The sequence below is a fragment of the Boeremia exigua genome (assembly GCF_020726555.1).
Source record: "Boeremia exigua strain MPI-SDFR-AT-0100 chromosome Unknown C7974scaffold_14, whole genome shotgun sequence".
NCBI classification, from domain to species: Eukaryota; Fungi; Ascomycota; class Dothideomycetes; order Pleosporales; family Didymellaceae; genus Boeremia; species Boeremia exigua.
Window position 1 is genome coordinate 715353 of NW_025763531.1, and position 20140 is coordinate 735492.

At 51.5% G+C, this 20140-nt stretch overlaps 6 protein-coding genes across 6 annotated transcripts; 3 read left to right on the forward strand and 3 right to left on the reverse strand.

Moving 5' to 3' along the window:
- Positions 1–25: 25 nt before the first annotated feature.
- C7974DRAFT_428823 (uncharacterized protein) lies at positions 26–2595 on the forward strand (the record flags this gene model as incomplete). Its single annotated transcript, XM_046144611.1, has 3 exons — positions 26–774; positions 1061–1564; positions 1783–2595. Exons 1-3 carry the CDS (start codon positions 388–390, stop codon positions 2593–2595), a joined length of 1704 nt encoding a protein of 567 aa, XP_045991809.1. The 5' UTR covers positions 26–387.
- A 466-nt stretch (positions 2596–3061) lies between these two features.
- Positions 3062–4408, reverse strand: C7974DRAFT_322069 (uncharacterized protein; the record flags this gene model as incomplete). The annotated part of the gene is made up of 2 exons (XM_046138832.1): positions 3062–3181; positions 3584–4408. 2 exons carry the CDS (start codon positions 4406–4408, stop codon positions 3062–3064), a joined length of 945 nt encoding a protein of 314 aa, XP_045991810.1.
- Positions 4409–4876: 468 nt separating this feature from the next.
- C7974DRAFT_428824 (uncharacterized protein) lies at positions 4877–6118 on the forward strand (the record flags this gene model as incomplete). The annotated part of the gene is made up of 4 exons (XM_046144612.1): positions 4877–5205; positions 5262–5669; positions 5717–5794; positions 5845–6118. The coding sequence occupies 4 exons, from the start codon at positions 4877–4879 to the stop codon at positions 5981–5983; spliced, it is 954 nt and encodes a 317-aa protein (XP_045991811.1). The 3' UTR covers positions 5984–6118.
- A 2972-nt stretch (positions 6119–9090) lies between these two features.
- C7974DRAFT_418219 (uncharacterized protein) lies at positions 9091–10778 on the forward strand (the record flags this gene model as incomplete). Its single annotated transcript, XM_046144142.1, has 2 exons — positions 9091–9268; positions 9319–10778. The coding sequence occupies 2 exons, from the start codon at positions 9091–9093 to the stop codon at positions 10776–10778; spliced, it is 1638 nt and encodes a 545-aa protein (XP_045991812.1).
- A 6551-nt stretch (positions 10779–17329) lies between these two features.
- C7974DRAFT_444747 (uncharacterized protein) lies at positions 17330–18016 on the reverse strand (the record flags this gene model as incomplete). Its single annotated transcript, XM_046145524.1, has 1 exon — positions 17330–18016. The coding sequence occupies one exon, from the start codon at positions 18014–18016 to the stop codon at positions 17330–17332; it is 687 nt and encodes a 228-aa protein (XP_045991813.1).
- A 1112-nt stretch (positions 18017–19128) lies between these two features.
- C7974DRAFT_380850 (zinc-binding domain-containing protein) lies at positions 19129–20028 on the reverse strand (the record flags this gene model as incomplete). Its single annotated transcript, XM_046140555.1, has 1 exon — positions 19129–20028. One exon carries the CDS (start codon positions 20026–20028, stop codon positions 19129–19131), a length of 900 nt encoding a protein of 299 aa, XP_045991814.1.
- Positions 20029–20140: the final 112 nt, after the last annotated feature.

A 20140-nucleotide genomic window follows, 5' to 3' on the forward strand; every position in this document is an offset into this window, starting at 1 on the left:
TCCACATGCACACACGCGACTTCTTCATGAGGTAATGTCAGCAACGTTAATATTGGAAGTGAGCCACGCCCGCATTAATGGCTCGTTCTATGTACAGTCGAACCAAGGTTCCTCGTCTGGTAGGACACGTTCACGCCAGCGGTCACGTGGACGACGTCTGCTGTGTTGACTGGGCGCTCGCAGGTTCGGCGCCATGGAAGCAGTTGCCCGGATGCACGCTGCATCGGCACCGGATGACACGAAGAATCGGCTTCTCTATGGATCTGCTGCAGTATGCGTTCGGCCCTCGTGGAGCACGGTCGTGCCAGGTGATCAAGCCTGGTTGTGGAAGTCGACAAGAAAGCAAGTTCGCACGCGCCAGCGATTCTGCCATGCGACGACGGCAGGATGTTCGAGACCAGTCGCAGCCGTACACTCGGGCGCAACCTCATCGAAGCCGACGACGAACATGTTCAGGATCGTCTGGATTTGGAAGGTGGGGCGCGACCAATCAAAAACCCTAAGAATGCCAAGTTCCACGTGATCCCGCGCGTTGAGCGTGTCACGTTCCAAGCCACCCGCCTTCGTCGAACACCAACACCAACACCACCGCCACCACCTGCACCACTACCACTACCACGCCCATACCGACGAACCCCTGTCGATGCGCCGCGCATCTTCAATCTCCTGCTCGCATCTGCCAAATCCTTGTTTCCGTCGCTATCGCACCCATTGCGCGTTTCGCACACTCGCATCAAGCCTATCATCCTTGCGAACTTCACAAGGCCTCTGGCGGTAAGAGACAGGCACTTCTGCTTCGCACAGGCGGCTGTCGGCTGCCGTCGCAGGGGTGGGCTTCAGGCGTTCATCGTGGCCGCGTACCCGGTGTCAGTCGCGAGAGGTGGACGCGACGAACGCGACAGACAGAGTCAAGGCTGCTCGCAAAGCCTGGGCGGGCGGGATCCCTGTTGCCGGTTACCGCATCGATGAGTCTCCGCTGTGACGACTGCGAGGGCATTCGTGAGTATTGCCAGGTAGATTCCATAGCGCTAATATAAGCAATCCCAACATCGGCTTCAAGGCCCTCGCTTTCCCTGCCCCACACGCTGCCTCAACGTCTGTATCTCCAGTTCCGTGCTCGCTTGCCTTCAAGTATGACGATGCTGCCAGGCAGGCCACTGTCTTGCTTGTGGCCACGGTCGCCAGCATCGCCTCGCATAGCTCACGTGACACTCACACGTTTGTTCTGCAGTACGACGCCGACCGCTTGCTGCCTGGCGCCGCCAGCCTGCAGAGTGGCAGCACAGTCCTCTCGCAGTTCGACGGAGTGCTGCGAGCCAAGGATGACCGGCGTCCCCAGGTGAAGACGCTTGCGTTCAGCCTGGAGCGCCCGTGTCTTGTGTGGTGTCCGGGCGGCCTCTTCTTCGCGCATAAGCCGGGCTCCGAGATCTCGTTTCAGCACCTTACTGAACTCGCCTCAGCGACCCAGATTCACATCGTGTTTGACTACAAGTACCTGCTGAGAGAACAGCTGAGCGCGTTCAGAGCTTTCGCCAAGGCGGCGCAGGACTTGAGCGGATATCCGGTCGGGCGCTTGCTCGGCGACTTCGGACTGAAGCAGGCAGACTAGGGGGTGTCTTGGTCTCTGTTGACGCGGCTGGTGCGCCACCCACTTACGAGCCGTCTCGCAAGCGGCCCAGGAGTAAGTTGGATTTCTATGCACCATTCGAAAGTCTGACCCACGCAGCCACCTCTTCGCCTGTGCAGTCTCCGTCACGATTCGCACAGTAATCGCCTGTTCAGTCCCCGGCACAGTCCGTGCCGCACTCGCCCACCCCGTCGCATGCATCAGACAAAACCGTGCCTCTGAGCCCGGCAGCGGCCGAGGCACTCCGGGCGACACTTCCCCGAGAACCTCTGTTCGATTACCAGACTGAGGCCATCAACGCTGCGGTCAACAGACATCTCCCTGCTCACTTGGAGCGCGTACTGCCAACCCTCCTCCCAGACCTGCTCCAGGCCCTGCTCACCCGCGCACCCGCGTCCCTTCCTGGCTCCCCACACACTTCCTTCACCTCATCCATCACGTCACCATCCAGGCCTCCACCGCTGACGCCCCTTGCGCAAGCCCTTCTGCACCATCTCCGCACCCACCTTCAAGACCAGTTCCAAACCTACCAAACCCACCAACTCAGGCAGTTCCAGAACATGCTCGATTGCCTCTGGGACTCCGCTGAAGCCGCGCGCGCCCACGAGGCAGCCGAATTAATTGACGACCTGGAAGACCATAAGACGGAGCTGCTTCTCCTCCGCAACGACACCATCAACGAGCTGTCGCGCGAAATCGATGCCGTCTTCGAGAAGAGCCGCGAGGAGGGCTGGGAGCTGAACGACAAGTTGGAAGAGCAGTATGCGGCGGCGCTCGGTGATGTGTGCGATAAGATCGAGCGGCTGAAGCGGGTGCGGGTGAAGAAAATGGTGGCCTGTGAGGTGAGGAACTCTGTTTGGCGCAAGAAGGGGGTGCGTAGAGGGGTGAAAAAGGAGCCGGGGAGGAGTGGTAAGAGGCTCTTGGGGAGGAAGAGGGAAGCCGAGGAAGAGGTGTGGGTCGATTGCTGAGGTGGCTCGATGGGCGATGCGATGATATCTTGCATAGAGCTGTGCGGTTTCCTAGATCACCATCTGCCAATAGTTCTTGTTCCTCACCTGGAACCTCCACAGCCCGATAGCTGCGATGTCATGTGTCTTTATGATTGCGGAATGTCAGATCAGCGTCAACCAAGATTAATGAACGACTTCATAAGAACGTTTTGTTACTAGAGTGTGCGTGTGTCCTGCCACGGTGTAGTTCACCTGCAGTCATGCTGCTCAGGCGCTGCCATAAGTACGGGCAGTAGCCTACGATTGTGTCAGTTGCCTGGTCGAACGTGTATGGGTCACTGATGTCGAATACATTCGATATTTGACATTGTGCAAACAGTTGGCAACCTAATTCTACTTGAACCAGTACGGTACATGTACTTTTGATAACACATCTCGTTCTGGGGACCTCTTATCGTAGACTTCCAGCGACCGGTTGTGCTCTTCAGAGAACGATGTACGTGTCATCGCCTTTCTCTCCTTCTACAATTTCCCCACTGCTCTCTGAATCATTGTCCTCGTCATCTTCCTCATCTTCCTCCTCTTCCTTGTCTTCCTCATCTTCCTGAAAGTCTGCGACTCTAACACCTTCTTCGTCTTCGTCACTACTGTCGACGGCGACATCCTCGTCATCGTCATCATCATCAGCTTCGATGCTCCCTTCGTCTTCAGTGGTGCTTTCAATCGACTTCAAACGCAGGTGTCCCTTTGTTTTACGGGATGGAGTGTACTTGACATTTCCTCCTGCAAGGTCGAGGCGAGCCAGACCCCGGCTAATCACTCGCCCTACCGGGTCACTCTGAGGACTAACATCCTTTTGGTCTCCTCGGCCTTTGACTTTGATCTCGACAATCCACTCGTCTTTTTTGGACACGCGTTCGTAGTCCGGCTCCAGCTTCCAGTCTTGTCGATTGTTACCGCCAACGCAGTGGAGCAAGTAAAGAAACGCTAATCGCGTGCTGACCACGGATATGTTGCCGTTGGTGTCGAACTGCACTTTGTCTGATGACAAAAGGGGCTTCCGTGTGTAGTAGACACGGTACTCGCCAGGCTTGGTCGTTGATTCGCCAAGTCTCAAGAAGATTGTCTCGTTGTAGGTAGAGACAGCTCCATACCTGATCCCCCATGCTAGCATGTCCCGGACAGCCTGGCCGATCAGATTGCGGAAGGTGCTTCTGCGGCGGTTCACTGGGGGCCGAGGATCTTTTCTCACATCTTCGATCATCCCGTGAATACTCACGGTGCTGCATGACTTGAGTTCACACAGGAGCCGAACTTCCTGTCCCACCTCTCCCATGCCTGGGATCTTAAAGATGATATCCGGCTCGGAGTTCTGCGCTTTCTTGTCCTTGAAGTTGAAGATCTTTTGGCTCCCATAACTCATCGATTTTGGGAGAGTCGGTAAATTCAAAGCAGTTTTCTTGTCCAAAAATTCGGGATACTGGATGATTTTGAGAACGCTAGCGACCTTCTCGAGTACGTTGCTTTTGAATCGACCATCGAGATCAATTTCTGCGCCAACTTGAGTGTGTTCTATACTTGGAAAGAATGGATTGAACAAAAGGATATCCGGCGAGTTGTCACTCATCACAAATCTGCAATCCTCGAACGCTTCCTTGAGGGCCTTGAAGAAATGATCAACATCGAGGTTGAAATCAGTCCATTCAGCCAATTGGCCTTGATAGTACCAGCGAAGCTTATGGTCTTTAGTCGTTTCATCTCCCCAGTCTCCGATTAGCAACTCTGGTAGAGAACTGCAGATGACTTGCTGTGGGTTCAAGTAGTAATCCATGTTGGGCGGCATCGCTGTGGTGGATGCGGGTCGTTGTAGGTATCAGGATACTGGCAGCCCAGCAGAAGTGAGGAGAAATATTCATTGTGGAGATCCTCGCGCAGTGAAAGTATCCGTGAGAGCAAACAATGTCGACAGGTGAGAGTGAAAGGCTCGAGTCGATTTGAGTATCTGAAACCGCACAATTGTTCTCGGATGCTCCCCTCCACCATCATTCTATTGTACTGTGCTTTCATTATATCTCGCTATATCAACAGGCGGTCTGGAAAAATAACCAGTCTCCGGTGAATTAGGCCGCAAGTGAAAGGTGGACGTGGGAGAAAGCGCTATTCCACAACAGGTAAGCCCGCTGCCCTAGCGATACATCAACAAGCTTCGCCTTCGCCCGGCAACACTTCTGCAGCGACATAACCCACTTGCATCTCAACGCCAGAGCATTCCAATCGATATCATCGCCGTGCGAACACGATGGCCGATAATGTCGACGCCATCGCTACCATGCCTGAACCACCGCCGAGCGACACGTCTAGTACCAGTTCGTACCACACAACCGATGTCGTCGCAGGCAAGCCCACTGTAATGACCTCCAACACACGGTTGCCTCGTGTCCGTGCTTTCGAGGGTGCGAAATTCCGGATCCACGACGGCACGCGTTGGAAGGTCCTGCAGCCATTGACAAAAGTGGATCTGCAACAAGAATATGTCCCCTGCGAAGGGTCACAGGTCTTCAGTTGCATTAGCTTGGACAAGGCCATCCGTTCGAAGTATGGCACGGTTGCCGTTAAGATTAGATTCCAGTAAGTGTTTGCATCACATCGGTGCAATACAAACGCAACGTGCTAACGTTCGGCAGGGTTTGCGCTGATCCCGACACCATTGCGCATCACCAGCATCAGGTCCAGAGATGCGCGGATATGTTGGCCAAGTTCCCAACCCAACCTAATCGACACTGGCTCTCGATCAGTGAGAAGAAGCTAGCCCTTTGCACACGTCCTGCTGCCAAGGTGAACGATTGCACCCTTAGAGAGTGCATTGCGCTTGATCGTCTCACCAGTCGAGACTGTGAATACACGCCTTGGATGGAAGGATATGTTCGAATGAAGCTCAGCTCCAAATGCCACCCTGCAGCGATTGGAGGTGGCTACTGTGTCTTCATTGTCACGGATAAACTCAATGCCACCACCATGTCCCATGACGACTTTTGCCAGATGTCGCTCAAGGAACGAGATCGAATCCGCGAGGCAATCAAGACAGCGCTTTTGTAAGTTGCCCGATCTCAATCAATCACAAGATACTAACAAAGAGAAGGAGTGTCTGGGCTTGCTATGTGCAGCCATCTAATTACAGCATGAAAAACTTCCTGTGGGATGAGAAGAAGGAACACTTGTAAGCATCGCCGCGCCTTTCTTGTGCTGCAATACTAAGACTTTTGGCAGCTACATTGTTGGGTTCGAGAATTGTCTGTTGCCAAGCCTGACTTCTGAGCCCCAAGCCTGGTCCGATTCACACTTCGCGGCGTTGAACTTGACCGAGGATCAGGTCTTGGCCTGTTGTCCGCAACCATCCTGTCCGTAGTCTGGTCCATTTATACATTGACACGCACACACTTACAACTTGGAGGATGCGTTCCAATGAAATGACCAGCGCATTTGACAAGCGTTACCAGTTTATGGGGTAGGAGTCTTCACCAAAGATGAGACTGGTGTACACAACTTGTTTTCGATCAATCAAAGCATCATTTGGAACCTTCTCAGCGTGCCTAGTGGCAAAAGTTCATTCGTGGTCTCCACATTCAGTTCTGCCCAGTACATACCACAACTCATCGGTACCGTCGTCGGTGTGTCTGGATCTGATTTGTACCTCAATGAGAGCGAGGAGAGTTGCATGAGAATTTACGAGAGTAGCAGACTTCAGCAAGAATGCAAGACGCATACATAGGAGTCGATTCTGAAGGCACTAACTAGTCTATGCTGAAGCGTTCGAGATTCCAGAGTATCGACTTTGGCACGGGCTCCTCTTCATTGTGCGTGATAGATAGGTCTTACTTAGAATTGGCCTCCAGCGACTTTGCTACCCCGACTCTGAACTCTTCAAGGTGGGAGACAGCATAGCCGGTTTAGCCGCAGGTCAGCTAGGGCGTGTTAGCTTCACAGCGCTGCCAGTACCACGAAGGAAATTGCTGTCCGCTTCGCCCAGGCTACTTGAATGGCAGTGTCAGCTTGAACTCGTCCTTGTTTCGCTTGGAGTGTGTCGTTATGCCAAGTGTAGAGAAGACCGAACGCTGAGACAACGCTCTGCCTGTCCTCCTGTTGGATCGATGGCTGCATCAGGATCCAAGCGTCTGGTCACATTAAATAGACTCGGAATGATAAGGTCTGTTCATGCCACCGGCCCAAAACCTTGTCAATCATCTAGCATCGCGTATTTCTACTCTCTTCGGCCCTGTTTACAGATACGTGATGTCGTCACTTCTCGCTGCAAACCCTCGATTCATATGACTGACCTCGGCTGACGCGCACTCACATTCTATGATTAGGTACGTATACTTCCCCCACACACGTACCGTTTCGGCTACCATAGCAAGGCTGGAATGCATGGTCAGGTAAACTCATGTCACGAAGCTGCAATAAGCTATTCTCAAACTCAAGATGGCATGATTAGCAGCAGAGTTAATTGGACGATAGCTGGCCTCCTGTCAGCTGCATGGTTCCGCAGCCTCTCAAAGCCGTTACGTAGGCATCTTGGCAATGAGGTGTGCCCTTCCGAAGAACATACACCAGGCGCCGGCCCAGCCTTGCATGAAACGGCGCGTGGGGTGAGAGCCCACCGCGCGACAGGTCAGAGATCATGACATTCACCCTGTGTACATGAACTCTGCTGTCATTCCTACTTTATAGGACGCGCCGAAGCTTCGCCCACGTCCTTTTATGGACAGTCCGGGTGAAGATGGCTTATGCGATATGTCCAAATGGGAAAGCAGGCCGCCAGACTGAGCTCATAGTAGGACGAGGTAGCCAAACGCTAAAGCTTACTAATCAGGGCACAAATCGTGCCAAATATCGTCCTATTTACACTCATATGTGACATGGAATTCACATGGATACCAGTCTCATGCAATGCGGCTCATACAGCTACGCACCGGCGACGCAATAGTTCGGTCATGACCTACTCCCCCTCCAGGTTTCCATCGATACGACTTCCAGCGACAACCCAACGAAGTCGTCCCACTACCGTGGAGTTTAGCTAGGCACATACATGCGAGATCTGCGATCCTTCGTCATCTACCAAGTTTTACTCGACTACTCTGCGCGCAGGACCGAATGCATGCTACAAAAAAGTCAAATCGCCGTTTGATTCTTCCACAGCTAGGATGGTTGGACTGCCACAGCAAGGTATCCTTCGTTCCAATCCAGATAACCAACTATTTCCTCCAATTCACGGCCGAGCCTTGTCATCACGACTCTTTGGTAGCGGAGGAGTGGTGGGCGCAACTGAGACAGTACTACGGTCACTTTTTGACGCCGCTGTATTCAAGGAGTGGTATGCCGAGTGTCAGGAAAGATGCGAAGTGGGACACGCCATTGATGTTCTCGCGGGATGTTTAGAATGAGGAGGATCTCACGGCGGGCCACATCATGACAAAATATCAATAGACGTCTAATTCTCTTGCGCGTAAGGGAGAATAGAAGTGGCTCTTGAGGAAATGCAGACCAGCTCAGAGCTTCCATGTTCGTATTAGAACAATGACAGCCAGTAGGGAAAATAGTCGTAAACAGCCGATGCGTCATGCATCGCTTTCTAGTCTTCGATTAGCGCAGAAGGACAAGATAGTCGGAACTTGCGTCATGTACGTACTTAATGCGGATGTCTAGCCTGCAGGCAAGTCTGGGGGAACTGCACGCGGGTAACCGGCTGGCTGACATATTACCTGCCTACGCGCGACTTTCGCACTACCTACCTTATGTCATCAACTACCCGTAACTCGAACAGAAAACGAAGACGCCCCAAGCGTCGGACTCGCAACTTCAGGGTCTAGGATCTGAAAATCCCAAAGCTCCTCGTTGCGATCTCGACGAAGTGCAGTTAGCTGCAACTACTAGATGAGCGAAAGCCATTGTGTGACACTGCAACCTTGGGACTTCCCTCCTCAGGCCGAACGCTATTTGCACAATGTTGAGGATAGAGCTTTGCGCCAGCAAGCTGACGTTCAGCGCTGTCACTGGCATGCAAAACTTTTCTGCGCTGGACGGAAGCGCAAGCCGGCCGCGGGCAGTATTGAACATCTTGACGTCTCTCTATTTGACAGACCTGATACTCTGTAAAGTGTTGAAGCATGTTGCAGTGACCGATATTTGGAAGCAGCGTACTCTTACACATACTCCGGCTTATCTACAGCTCCGAATGCTCAAATCTGCCGCAAACATCCAAACTCAAGTTCTGCCGTCGCATTTTGACGAGTCGAATGATCTTTGCTCTCAACTCGCAACGATTTTCAGGGTATCCCAGTATGCCTAGCTGACAGCACCTTCACTTCTGATACCGCCAGCCCACTTCCACTACTGCTACCGCGGACCCACCTTCACTCTAGGCCCCATTTCTTCGCCTCTCGCTCTTCACAATCTTACACTCCCCGTCCGCCGATCCGCCAGCGTAGTATCAAGTGAACAAAGCGCTCAAGCGTGATGCCTTCAACTAAGCCGCGCGGACGCAAGGCCGCTGTCGCACGTCCAGGCTATACGATGCAAGGCTTCAAGATTAGGAAGCCAGGAGGCAAGTCTCGAAATCAGCTTGGTGCGAAGCCGCGTTCAACTACTGCAATCGGGTCAGCCGCAGACGCTACTTTGGATGTCCGCGAACCAGGTAAGAATAATGCCGTGCGTGTGGAATCGAGCAACACTAATCATCGACAGCTGCTCCAAGCCGTAGTACCGGTCAGAAGACTACATCTCAGCGCACAGTCCCGTCCATATTCCCGTCGGTGCCTGGACCGTCAAAGACACCTGCAAATAAAACGACGCAGGGCTCTAGTTCCAAATCGTTCGTGATCGACCTGACGGAGGATAGCACCACGAAGCTATTGCAGGCTTCTTCAGATGCTAGCGCGTTTCTCGGAGTTCAAAATAGCGGCATCACGGGTTGCACACCAACAAATTCGAGATCCATGTCAGGTGAGGATCTTGCCAATGCTGCTATTCCGCATACACATACTTCACAACCTACGGTCAGCTTGGCCGTTCGTTCTGGCTCGTCACGGATATTTCGTGAAGGCAGTTCGAGGTGCACGCCGTCGTACGTTCGGCAGTTGCGAGATGCAGCGCAGTCACCTAACACTAGCTTCGGTCAGTCCGAGCCTGTAGACTTGGATCTCGGTGCTGCAACAGCCAGGTCTGAATTCGTGTTCGAGATGGAGGGTCTCAGGACTGAAGCCGTCGTTGACGTCTCCAGACGAGAAAGGGACCTCATCAGTACTATCGAACCTTCCTGCGCCGCCGTCGCTTTGCATGGCTTCCCAAGAAAGAACACACTGGGATTGAGCTTCACGTCGACCGCACCACAATTGATCGCATCCAATGCAGAGTATGATGAATATGTGAGCACAACCACCTACCGCGTGCCTCATGAAAGCGCGTTTGTATCTCCACAGATCTCTGTCACAATGTCAACCTCGAAGCTCTCGTGCCTGAGCCACGCTGATCGAACACACCGTTCTCAGTCCGGCGCTCTTTCCAAGCAACGCAAAGCTCCCCTTCTCAAGACGTCAGAGTCCGAAAAGACCGAATATCTGCAAGATGGAGACTTCATATACCGAAAAGTACCCCGGTGCAAGCCAGTGAGAGCTCGCACGCCTACACCTTACAGCCGGCGAACTCCGTTTTACCACCTCACCTCCAACCGATCAAAGATGCCAATCCGCCAACCTACTCCAGCTCCGCACGGCATGAGGAAGCGCCAAACCCAATCTCCCGGTCCGCATTCGAGATGCACACCCCGCCGCAAAGAGACATGGCGAAAACTCACGTCCAAAATGACCGAAAATCAGCGCCGTCGCCCAACATTTCCCCGCCGTTCTATGTTCACACAGGCCATCCAAGAACCTCACGTTACTCTGCCTCCGCTTGAGAGATACTGGGAGGTTCTTTCCAATTTGATTACCGACAAGAAGTTGTTTAGTAGGGATATGTTTGACCACTGGGAATACTTGGAAACATGTACGCGCGTCATTAATGGGAACCTGATTGACGAGGAGGCGTTTGGGAGGAAAGAGAGCTGCGCAATCGCCAGAGAGTTGATGAAGCAGAGATTTATCATGTTCTCGGGTGGAAATAAGGTCATGCTGACGCCGAATGCGGGTTGCTCGCGTCTGAGCTAGAATAGATGTGTCGGATACCAGCACTGTCTTTGGTGGTGGGGATACCAATCTGTTCCCACCAATGTTCTCTCGCGTTGTGCGAGGCTTTCGTATCTGGAAGTTCCAGCAACATAGATACACACAAAAATGATGTGTCGATGCTTGGAGAAAAATACATAATGATGGAGTGAGATATGTAGCAATCTAAGACTGAACATGACGAGTTTGATTGTTGCGGAACAGAGTTCGTCGGAAACTCTGTTTGACTCATCGGCCGTATAGCTGAAGCATGAGGTAAACTGTCGTTGGCGAACGGTGCGAGCGCGCAGCTTGCATCAAGTATTCGTCGTCACAGTGAATGATAATGTCCCAGATCGCTGCCAGAGCCCTAGATGTGCGGCTGTTGCCGTTCTTGTTTGAAAAGACGCCTAAGCCCGTCATGCTGACAGGCATGCGCTCCGCCAGCTTGAATAAGAGCCTTGTCTTTTCTCGCCCTCCCTGCAACGGTATCTTACCTGGTACGTGAGTGCCATTATTTCAAGTAGCGCGGTACACGCAGCGCATGCCGATGGCTACCCGTCATGTCTTTACTCCTCCTCCAGCCACGAGTCTAGACACTTGCAGGATTCCGGCTGCGAACCACACGACGCCACGCCACGTATTGCACTAATCATCACTTTCATGAGCCAGTACGCCTGCCGCGAAGAGGGGTCCCGTGTTACGCGTCACCGGTCTTGCAGCCTGCAGTCTGTGGAGGAGCTCGCGGTATTGCTGAATGCGCTCATCGAAGATGAGCTGACAAGACGAAGAAACTGAAGATACGTGACATGACACTCTATATCATGTTCTCCTACTACCACGACAGAGAAGGGTCGCGCTGGTCGAGTGCCGCGGAAGGCTGCCTCCGTTCCTGTCGAAGCTGACGGTCGATTCATCATAGATCAACACAAGTGGTATGGATATCAACTCTTACCAGCACTTCTTCGGCTTTCAGCAACTGTATGAATCAGCCTTTGACAGACAGATCGTTAGTTGCGGAGTAAGTACCGCGTAAGTCCATTCTTCAAATCTAGGTACCTTTGATGTGGTCGGCAATATTGTCTGGGGACTAACTACGCCCGCAGCGTGATTGTAACTACCGGTCACGATGACCACGTGTATGGCTCGTGGCGAGGAAATGCCGAGGTTGGTCACACGTGGCTGCGTGACCTTTTGCGCGAAGACCCCCTACCCTACCAGGCGAGAATCTATCTAGATACGTAATGACTCAAAGCTATCACCACATCACAGAGTGAGCACAATGAAAAGTTATGGGCTGGGTCTAGTGTAGGAGTCCGACAAAGTGTAGGGCATGGCGAAGGTGAGTCCAGACAGTGGTGTTGTAGGCTCGGACTGGTGTAAGAAGATATCTATCCGCCGAACCCCCTGTCAGGGTAGGTGGAGCAAAGCATCGGCCCACTATCATCGCAACTCGACACCTTCAAGGACCTTGGCGGAGATCAACGGGTTAGAAAATTTCATGAGAGAAAACAAGTGCAGCAGCTTCACCTGCTAGGGTGGTTAGAAGCGATCAAGGCTCAAGCACGTCACAGCCGTACACAGCATCTCCGCGCTTCCCCAGCTTCCGGATAATGTAGAGGATAAGATCCCTCTTGCTACCGAGCATTCAATGATGTTTATGTTTAACAACACGAAGGTCGTAGGTCACAGCGCAACACAAGAACTCAAGGAGTTCACTCAGGATACTCCAGGAGCGATAGAGTATTCCAGTGGTGTAGTCTTGGTACCTAAGATTCATCCTCCCCCGCATGTTGTTTACATCTTGTCTCATCTTAGCTGACCTGGCTCTAAGCTCGACCAATCCCTCTAAAGCTTCTGGCAACCACCCTTTCAATTTGAGATGTGACGCGATAGTTGCATTCACCAACACTAATGTTGCCAAGCGCCTCCAGTAGTACTTGTGCTGCCACCGGGCGACAGCGTCCCTTCTGGAGGATCCTGTCGCTGCACACAAGGGCTCCAATTTAATTTCCTGATTGTGCAAGCGGTTCTTTTGGTTCTCGGCCGCAATTCCATCTGCGTGCTCAAAAGTAAACGGTCATTCATTGCTGCTTCAAGCTCTAAATCTTAGCAGGCTTCAACCTCAACGTCCAAGCAATATGTCAAGTAAAAGCACATGCTGACCTTGGTATGATGTCCCTCTACATTGAACAAATTACTTGGCCACTTTGATTTCCATAGTCGCGCGCTGGGGCGGAAAGCATACTGTCGCCGAAGACATCCACCATTAGCAGTCCAGTCATATATATGCTTTAGGCAGCAGCTACATTGTACCCCTCCCAGCATCACCTAGTGTGGCGGTCTTGCCAGTCTCCACGGAACAAAATGAAGGGCTCGTCGCGGTTGATATTTGCCCGTCACTTGAGCTATTGGAATTCTTATGGCTGACTGAATTGTTATTACATTAGTCGCTGCTCTCACTGGGCTTCATAGATGATGTTTTTGTTACCCTCGGCTATCGGGTTTGTCTTTTGCAAGTTTCAAGAAGCCGGATCTCTTTCTGGACATGAGTGCTAATTTGGGCGTTGTGTAATACAAGTGTTGTCATGGCTTCCATCGAAAGACTTCGGGCCTGGCTGCACCTATTGTGCGTCCTAAGAACATGATACATTAGATACACTTCAAGATCAGTTGCAAAGATACAAATGGTCACAAGCAGGAATGGTGCAGCCAATGTATGAAGAATGATTGTAGAATGCTAACAGGACATATTAGTTGGCTCGCTACAACCATGCAGGCAGGTATTCACTTGGTCGTATCTCTACAATGGTGAGGTTCCTACTCATTCAATATAACATGTCTCTGATAATTTCAGAGGCCCAGTCTCGGAAATCTCTTCTCGCCTTGACTGGTTTTGGCTATGTCAACATCGTTTCAGCTGCAACCAGCTAGGCTAGGCTACAGTTCGACGCGAAAACGATAACGGCAAGGATCGTTGGCGAAATGCTAGACTGAGCCCTCGCCTGCCAGCTTACACTTACGACCAGTAATTGATGAAGGCTCTAGAAACTTCGGGATGGAAATCTGTCTTCGAATGCACTATTATATTTTACTTCCTAATCAAGGCTATCGCATTTCTGGGGTTCCGCTGTTGAAGTATGTATAGCCTGTCTCAGCAGATTCCCGGCGGTTTTGAGTATGCTATAGACATATGCAGCTTCATTATTACAGTTTCCATTCTCTCCTCCCGCCTTAGTGGATTGCCCCGAGCGCAATACCTTGACTCCGGTACCTACGCGGCAAAACAGACAAAGTGCGGCAGCAAACTTGGTTCCAGCTAGGAGGGTACTCAGAGGCGCGCTTCTCTCATCTGCACTCACGGTCGCCCACTAAGGGTCGTCTAACAAGTGCGATGACCTTGACCAAACTATTGTCGTCCATCCACCTTCACCGACAGCAGAAGCGCAGACGTGCACATGCTGAGCAAGATTTCGATCAACTTTCTCAGCTGAACGAGCGTGCTGCCGGCTCCTCCCAAGCATTGTGCTTGGGGACCGCAATACGAATCTCAGCGATCCTGAAACCATATCGCAGACGCCTGCGTTATTATCGCTTCGCTCACATCTCCTTCATCCGCCGACCCAAGACTCTCCACCACGGCAGCTTCTGCCGTTACTATCGGCGGCAGGTCTCCGACTATAACAGCCTGATTCCTCTGCGCAGCTCGCGGCCGAGAACCTCCTCAAACACACTCAGTTTTTGGAGCGCGGCGTAAGCATCGTAATGAACATCACCCCCTCGATAACTAGAGGAACGGGAAAAGCGATGTCAATCGCGCAACTCCGATTGACACTTCGACATGTTGGTACAGATGTCAAGACAAGGAGGCCATGCCCGCCGGACCCACAACACCACATCGACAACATTGTGAGGAGTAAGTGACCAACCTAATTACCAACCGTAGCTAAATTGGACGACCTGGTTAAGCGGCTGGCATCGGCGAATGAGGCAACGCTGGTTCATACCTTCGCAAGGCGCCTGCTCTTTAGAGGCAAGTTTGACAACGCGGAGGGCGAAGAACACACTCGACTCAATATCAACGTAGACTTTAAGAAGGGGTATGTTGTCTCCAGCACTATCACTTTATCTCGCCCTGACTTATGTGTTAGATACACGCACGAACACGATACAGCCGCTCTGACGCCGAACTCCGAACTGGTCTACAGAAGGGAACGAACTTGTCCTTCTGCAGTAGACTCCCAGCATGAGGAATGAGAGACTGAGTCCTCTCATCACTGCACAATCCAAGACGATTGGGGCTGACAAATGGAATGGCAATTATCGGGTCTGTTGGCGATGTTATGGCGAGTGACACATCTCTTCAACGACTTTTCGAGTCTTCCCGAGTGACGCCGTCAGCCGTCGACTTGCGAAACTGGTCCGTGACTTGCAATTGAAGGGAGTCTGATTTATTTGTTCACTGGAGTGAGGATAAGGGCAACGGAGAGCTACGGCCCTGCGTAAAGGAATCCATTGCGATTCACTTGGATGGAGACGTCGAAGATTCCCGACTCTACGATTTACGAGAACATCTGCGCAACATCCACGAATCTTCCGTAACAGGCCGTGTCCACCGTATCAAGGAAGTTGTTTCCAGGATTTTGAACCCGAAACATGACTCAGGCTACTCCAGCAACCAACACGATTCATAGACCCAGTCACCATTTTTGTGGCCTGTAGCACACACATGCCGCAAAGGACTTATGTTTGCAACCTAGTCTGAGTGTACACCGGCACGATGTACCGATCAAGCCACAAACAGTCCTTCGCATACCCCCGCCTCAGTCAAATATGTAGACAGAGCCTAACCGGGGCTTTTGGTCGTCACCCTGCCAATCGTCGCCCAGGAATTTGAATGGCGCTCCCATCCTGCCACTTATCTAAGAGCGTGTATTTGAATGCAAACAACATCAAGGTTCAGTGCCGCAGGAAAACTACTCAGAGACACTTTTACGAGTTTCTATTAGGTCTCAGCGGGGTCGCATGGGGCTCCCGTATCCATCCATCAAGCTATCGGAACTTGCCGGTTCAGCGCTTGTCGGGGCTTCCACTGTTTATTTTAGGATTTCCATCTCCTCCCACGCTACCAGACGGTGGCAGATGTCAGAAAAGGCGTCGATGATCGTGGCACCTGGCAGAGGAATGTGTTTATGTGGTCATGGCAGAGGTCTCGCAAGTGCATTACACAATAGTTTACTCCTCCTTTGCAGTGATACGATGCGCGTAAGAGAAGACTTCGCTTTACTTGCTCATCAGCTTGATTAGTGTTCAGCAAGGCGTTTCTTTGAATTGAAGAAGTTTCCAGGCTGCATTCGATGACGGCAAAATTCCGATAGATCAAGAAATGACTATCGCCTGATGCTGTTCTACCTAACACTATCCTCTTCCGTGTTCTTCAGTGTCCGTTTGATCGGTCTCTTCAACCGCGGTTAGCAGACCTGCCGTTGCACAGGGATGTGTCGCCGCCAACTTCATCTTGGTCACCTCGTGGCCAGCTATCGAACCCGTATACATCCCGTACTTTCCAAGTTTAAGAGCGGCATATAAGATGCCGGCAGTCTCATGCAGCCTATTGTTCAAGAGTCGCGATGTCGTCGAACGCAGCGTCCAAATGCGCTCGACTGGAGGAGCTAGCACTGTGGGGCTTGATTGAAAGTGGACGATAGCTGATCCATCTTCGATCCGGTCACTTTCCGCTGCTCACTAAAGAGATTGTTTTACGCAGCAATGACTACAGCTAGGTGCATTACGGCTCTGCACGTACAGCGCCTACAAAGTGCAGATCAGGCGGCAACACGAATAGAGGCGGAGCGCTCTTGGACGCTCAGTCATTTTTGGCATTGGAAACGCGTGTAAACTAGGCGCAGCACGTCTGATTTAACGCGTTTTCTGTTCCAACGCAGTATACGTACACTCAAGAAGCGCAGCTAATTCTCTGGGTCGCAGTAGCAGACCCCGATAATCTTAACGCCAGCGTTGAGCTTCACAAACGCTGTTGGAGGGGCCACTTTACCGGACTGTCTCGCTGCGGTGTACCTTGGGCGAAACATTCTTTGATTGGCCTCATGACTGGGAATAGCATTAGCAATCTCGAGCTCGTTCATGTTCACAGGGACATGATGATGGAAGTCACTTCAGGTGCGGGGATGGGTTGGATACCATGGTAAAGATATTTGTATTCAGCGGAGAGTGAAAACGATACAGCTTGTTGAGAGGATAGGACATGTCATCGCCCAGAGACAAATAGGAAAGAGCCGGTAACAAATGAAATTCACTAGGAAGGAGACGTAAACGACCCAGTAACAAACGATACCATGGAAGAAAATGAATGAGACCGATCCGACGAATGGAAAGTTGCAGTACCAAAGGAATTTGAACGAGCGTCGAACAAAGGAAAAGGCAGCTGAACCCCCTGAAAGCTTTTTCTGCGACACACCACGGAGTACGAAGGCTTGTCAGCACATCCGCTGAGATACGTCACACGCTCCGCGGTCGGGAAAGGCAGTGACTGTCTACTCAGAGTTCAGTTTGATTAGATCCAGCGCTAACTGGGCGACCTCAGTGTCTAAGGCCTTGTAACAATCGAGCTTGTTCTGTAAGACCTGGCGCTCATCTAGACACACCTGAATCGTCTCATTAAAGTCTTTCAAGCGGTCGTTCCACTTCTCCACAGAATCGCCCTCTGATTGGCAGTAAGCATGGCGAAAACACAGTGGATTGCCGGTTGCTTCCTCGCGTAGCGCCTTCGTCGCCTTGAGTTTCTTCTCAATCTCATCCATCTGATCCATTATGCCAGCATACTGGTCAGCGCGGCGTTTCCGCTGCTCCGAGAGCCGAACGACAAGCTCGAACTCGTCGTACTCGAAGTCTAAATCAAACTTCAGCTGCGAGGCTGAATGTCGTGCTGCGTTGCGCTCTATGTCACCTTCAAGCGTACACTCGATTTTTGCAACGCAGACACTGCCACTTCCAAGATGTTCAATGGCATGTACCCACTCCCGCCTAGATATTGGAGATTCTGGGCTACCAGTGCCCATACTCACGTCGTCGTTGATTTGTTCCTCAGCATCGCCCCACGAATGGCGGTCTGGGGTCTTCCCAGACTCATTCAATGGGTGAAACAGGATGTGGCTGTAATTCGGGGGAATGCTGGAAGTCGACACGTTGCTAGAACGAGACGTGTTACTAGAAGTAGACATATCGATGTACCGAGGTAGAGTGAGGTACCAGATGCAGTATTTGCAGGCTAACGGATGTTATGGTTGTAATTGCGAAGAAGAATGAAATGGCTGTAGTTGTAAAATAAAATTCAACGAAGAAGCCGACGCAAAATGTAAATACAACGCAGGGACAACGTGGTTATACACTCGGACATTGTGCAAAATCACTATGCGCCTTGATGGCGTACAGGTGAAATTTTGGCCATTAGGTGTTCACAATGCGAGTGTTGGACCAAAAGCCAGTGACCGAATAGCCAGTAAGAAAAAACTTGTGGGGAACTTAACCTCGAAAGCTGGCTCTCCTTTTCTGGCATTAGCCGTGTCTTGAGTATCTCGGCTGCTCTAATAGTCGTTGACTAGATGATAGAGTTGAACATATCGGGGTCTCACATAGAACGATGTGTGAAGAAATAAGGGTGACTGCTGTAGGATTTGTTACCGACAAGGAGGGTGCTAGACTGGACTTGCTTAGTGCACTGGAACGCTGACACACCCGTAGTGGAGACTGAGCCTAGACTTTCAAGGCATAGTTCGCTGTTGAATGCGACCCGGCTTTAGTCTCCTGCGATAAAAAATACACAGCGAACGCCTACTCTAATCTGGCTGGCACAGTGAAAATTTGAGGACAGTGCAAGTTACATATACACTGCGTACTTCCAGCCAAGTTACAAACATCACCAGTCTACGAGAACTACATGACATACTGCAAGAGCTACCTTGCAGAATTTTTGCGAAACTGACTTTGCAACACGAGCAGTTTGTCGCATTCTCACCCTCTTGTTGTCGACCTACAATATGTGACTGGTGTTTTGAAGTTATGAAAGTTCACCACGACGAGCTGAGCCTTCATATCTCTATACTTCTGAATCGTCGCGCTAGATACTACGGTTGTTTCAAGACATCAGAGCTGGTCGTTGCCATTCCTCCGTAGTCCAGGCAAGCTTTTACCGTAAGGTTGCCGTCGTTTTGCATTATTCGGCATTCCGTGAAAGGACCTCGCAAAAGACTCCCTTCGCCCCAGCATAATGGTTGACATAGATGCCGCACATCATCTCATGCAGACAGTGCCCCGTTCTAACATGCCCACTCCTTCAGATAACATCATGCAGTCTGCCAGCCATAGTGACAAACCCAGATCTGACCCCAGAGTTCCTAGAAGCGCTTCGCAGCCCCCCTTCCCGGCACTTTCCCCTCTTGCATCCCTCACAAAACAAGTGCTCGTGCGGCGGACCCTCTCTTGTTTTGAAGACTGGCGCCTTCAAATTCATGCCTGCCCACTTCTGAAGCCGATAAGCTACCCTTTTCACATAAGAGTGCTGGTCCAGCTCTAAAGTGCCGAGATGGTTGCACGCCGTGCATCGCTGGTTATACACTGTCGCAGCGTAGCCATTGTCCTTGTATCCTCGGATCTCGATGGGAACTTTTCTGCTGGTCCAACAGAGCTTGGTACAGTTGAGGTTGGCGCATGTGAACTTGCCCATGACATGGGTTGAGTATTCGCGCTCGGGAATTTTATCAACGTTTTCAGCGTCGTTGAACCAAGTTGAAGAGATGCCTGGTGAGACTGCAGCTGCGACCCTTGGATGCAGATCAGGGAACAACAAAACTTCTCGTGTCTCTTTCTGAAGTTGAGGTTTAGCCCTGTCGACTATTTCTGGCTGTGTGGTTTTTATCTTGAGTGGTGCAGAGAAGAACATCCAACCCAGTTCTGAGTCTAGCGGTTGACAGAGCTCTATGTGCGTCTTGAAGCTCTTGTTGTTGCCGAATGATTGACCACATGCTTGGCAATGGAAGCCTTTGTTGTCAACAGGTGAGTCTCGCAGATGAACAGGTGAGTCTCGCAGATGCTGTGCGAGAGCTCCTTCGGAAGTAAAGTCGCGATCGCAGATCTGGCAGGGAAACCTCTGACGGTGCATCGGCGAGTCCTTTTTGTGCTGCTCCAACGCCATCGTGCTGGCAAATCCGCGACCGCAAAGGATACAATCGGTCATGTTGCAAGTAGCTGGAGTTATTTTGGGACTTGTATAAGAAAGGAAAATAACAACGAGGGAACTGTGTGTTCGAAGGTAGCCGAGTCCTTGGCGTTTCCGCCTCCACGTTCAC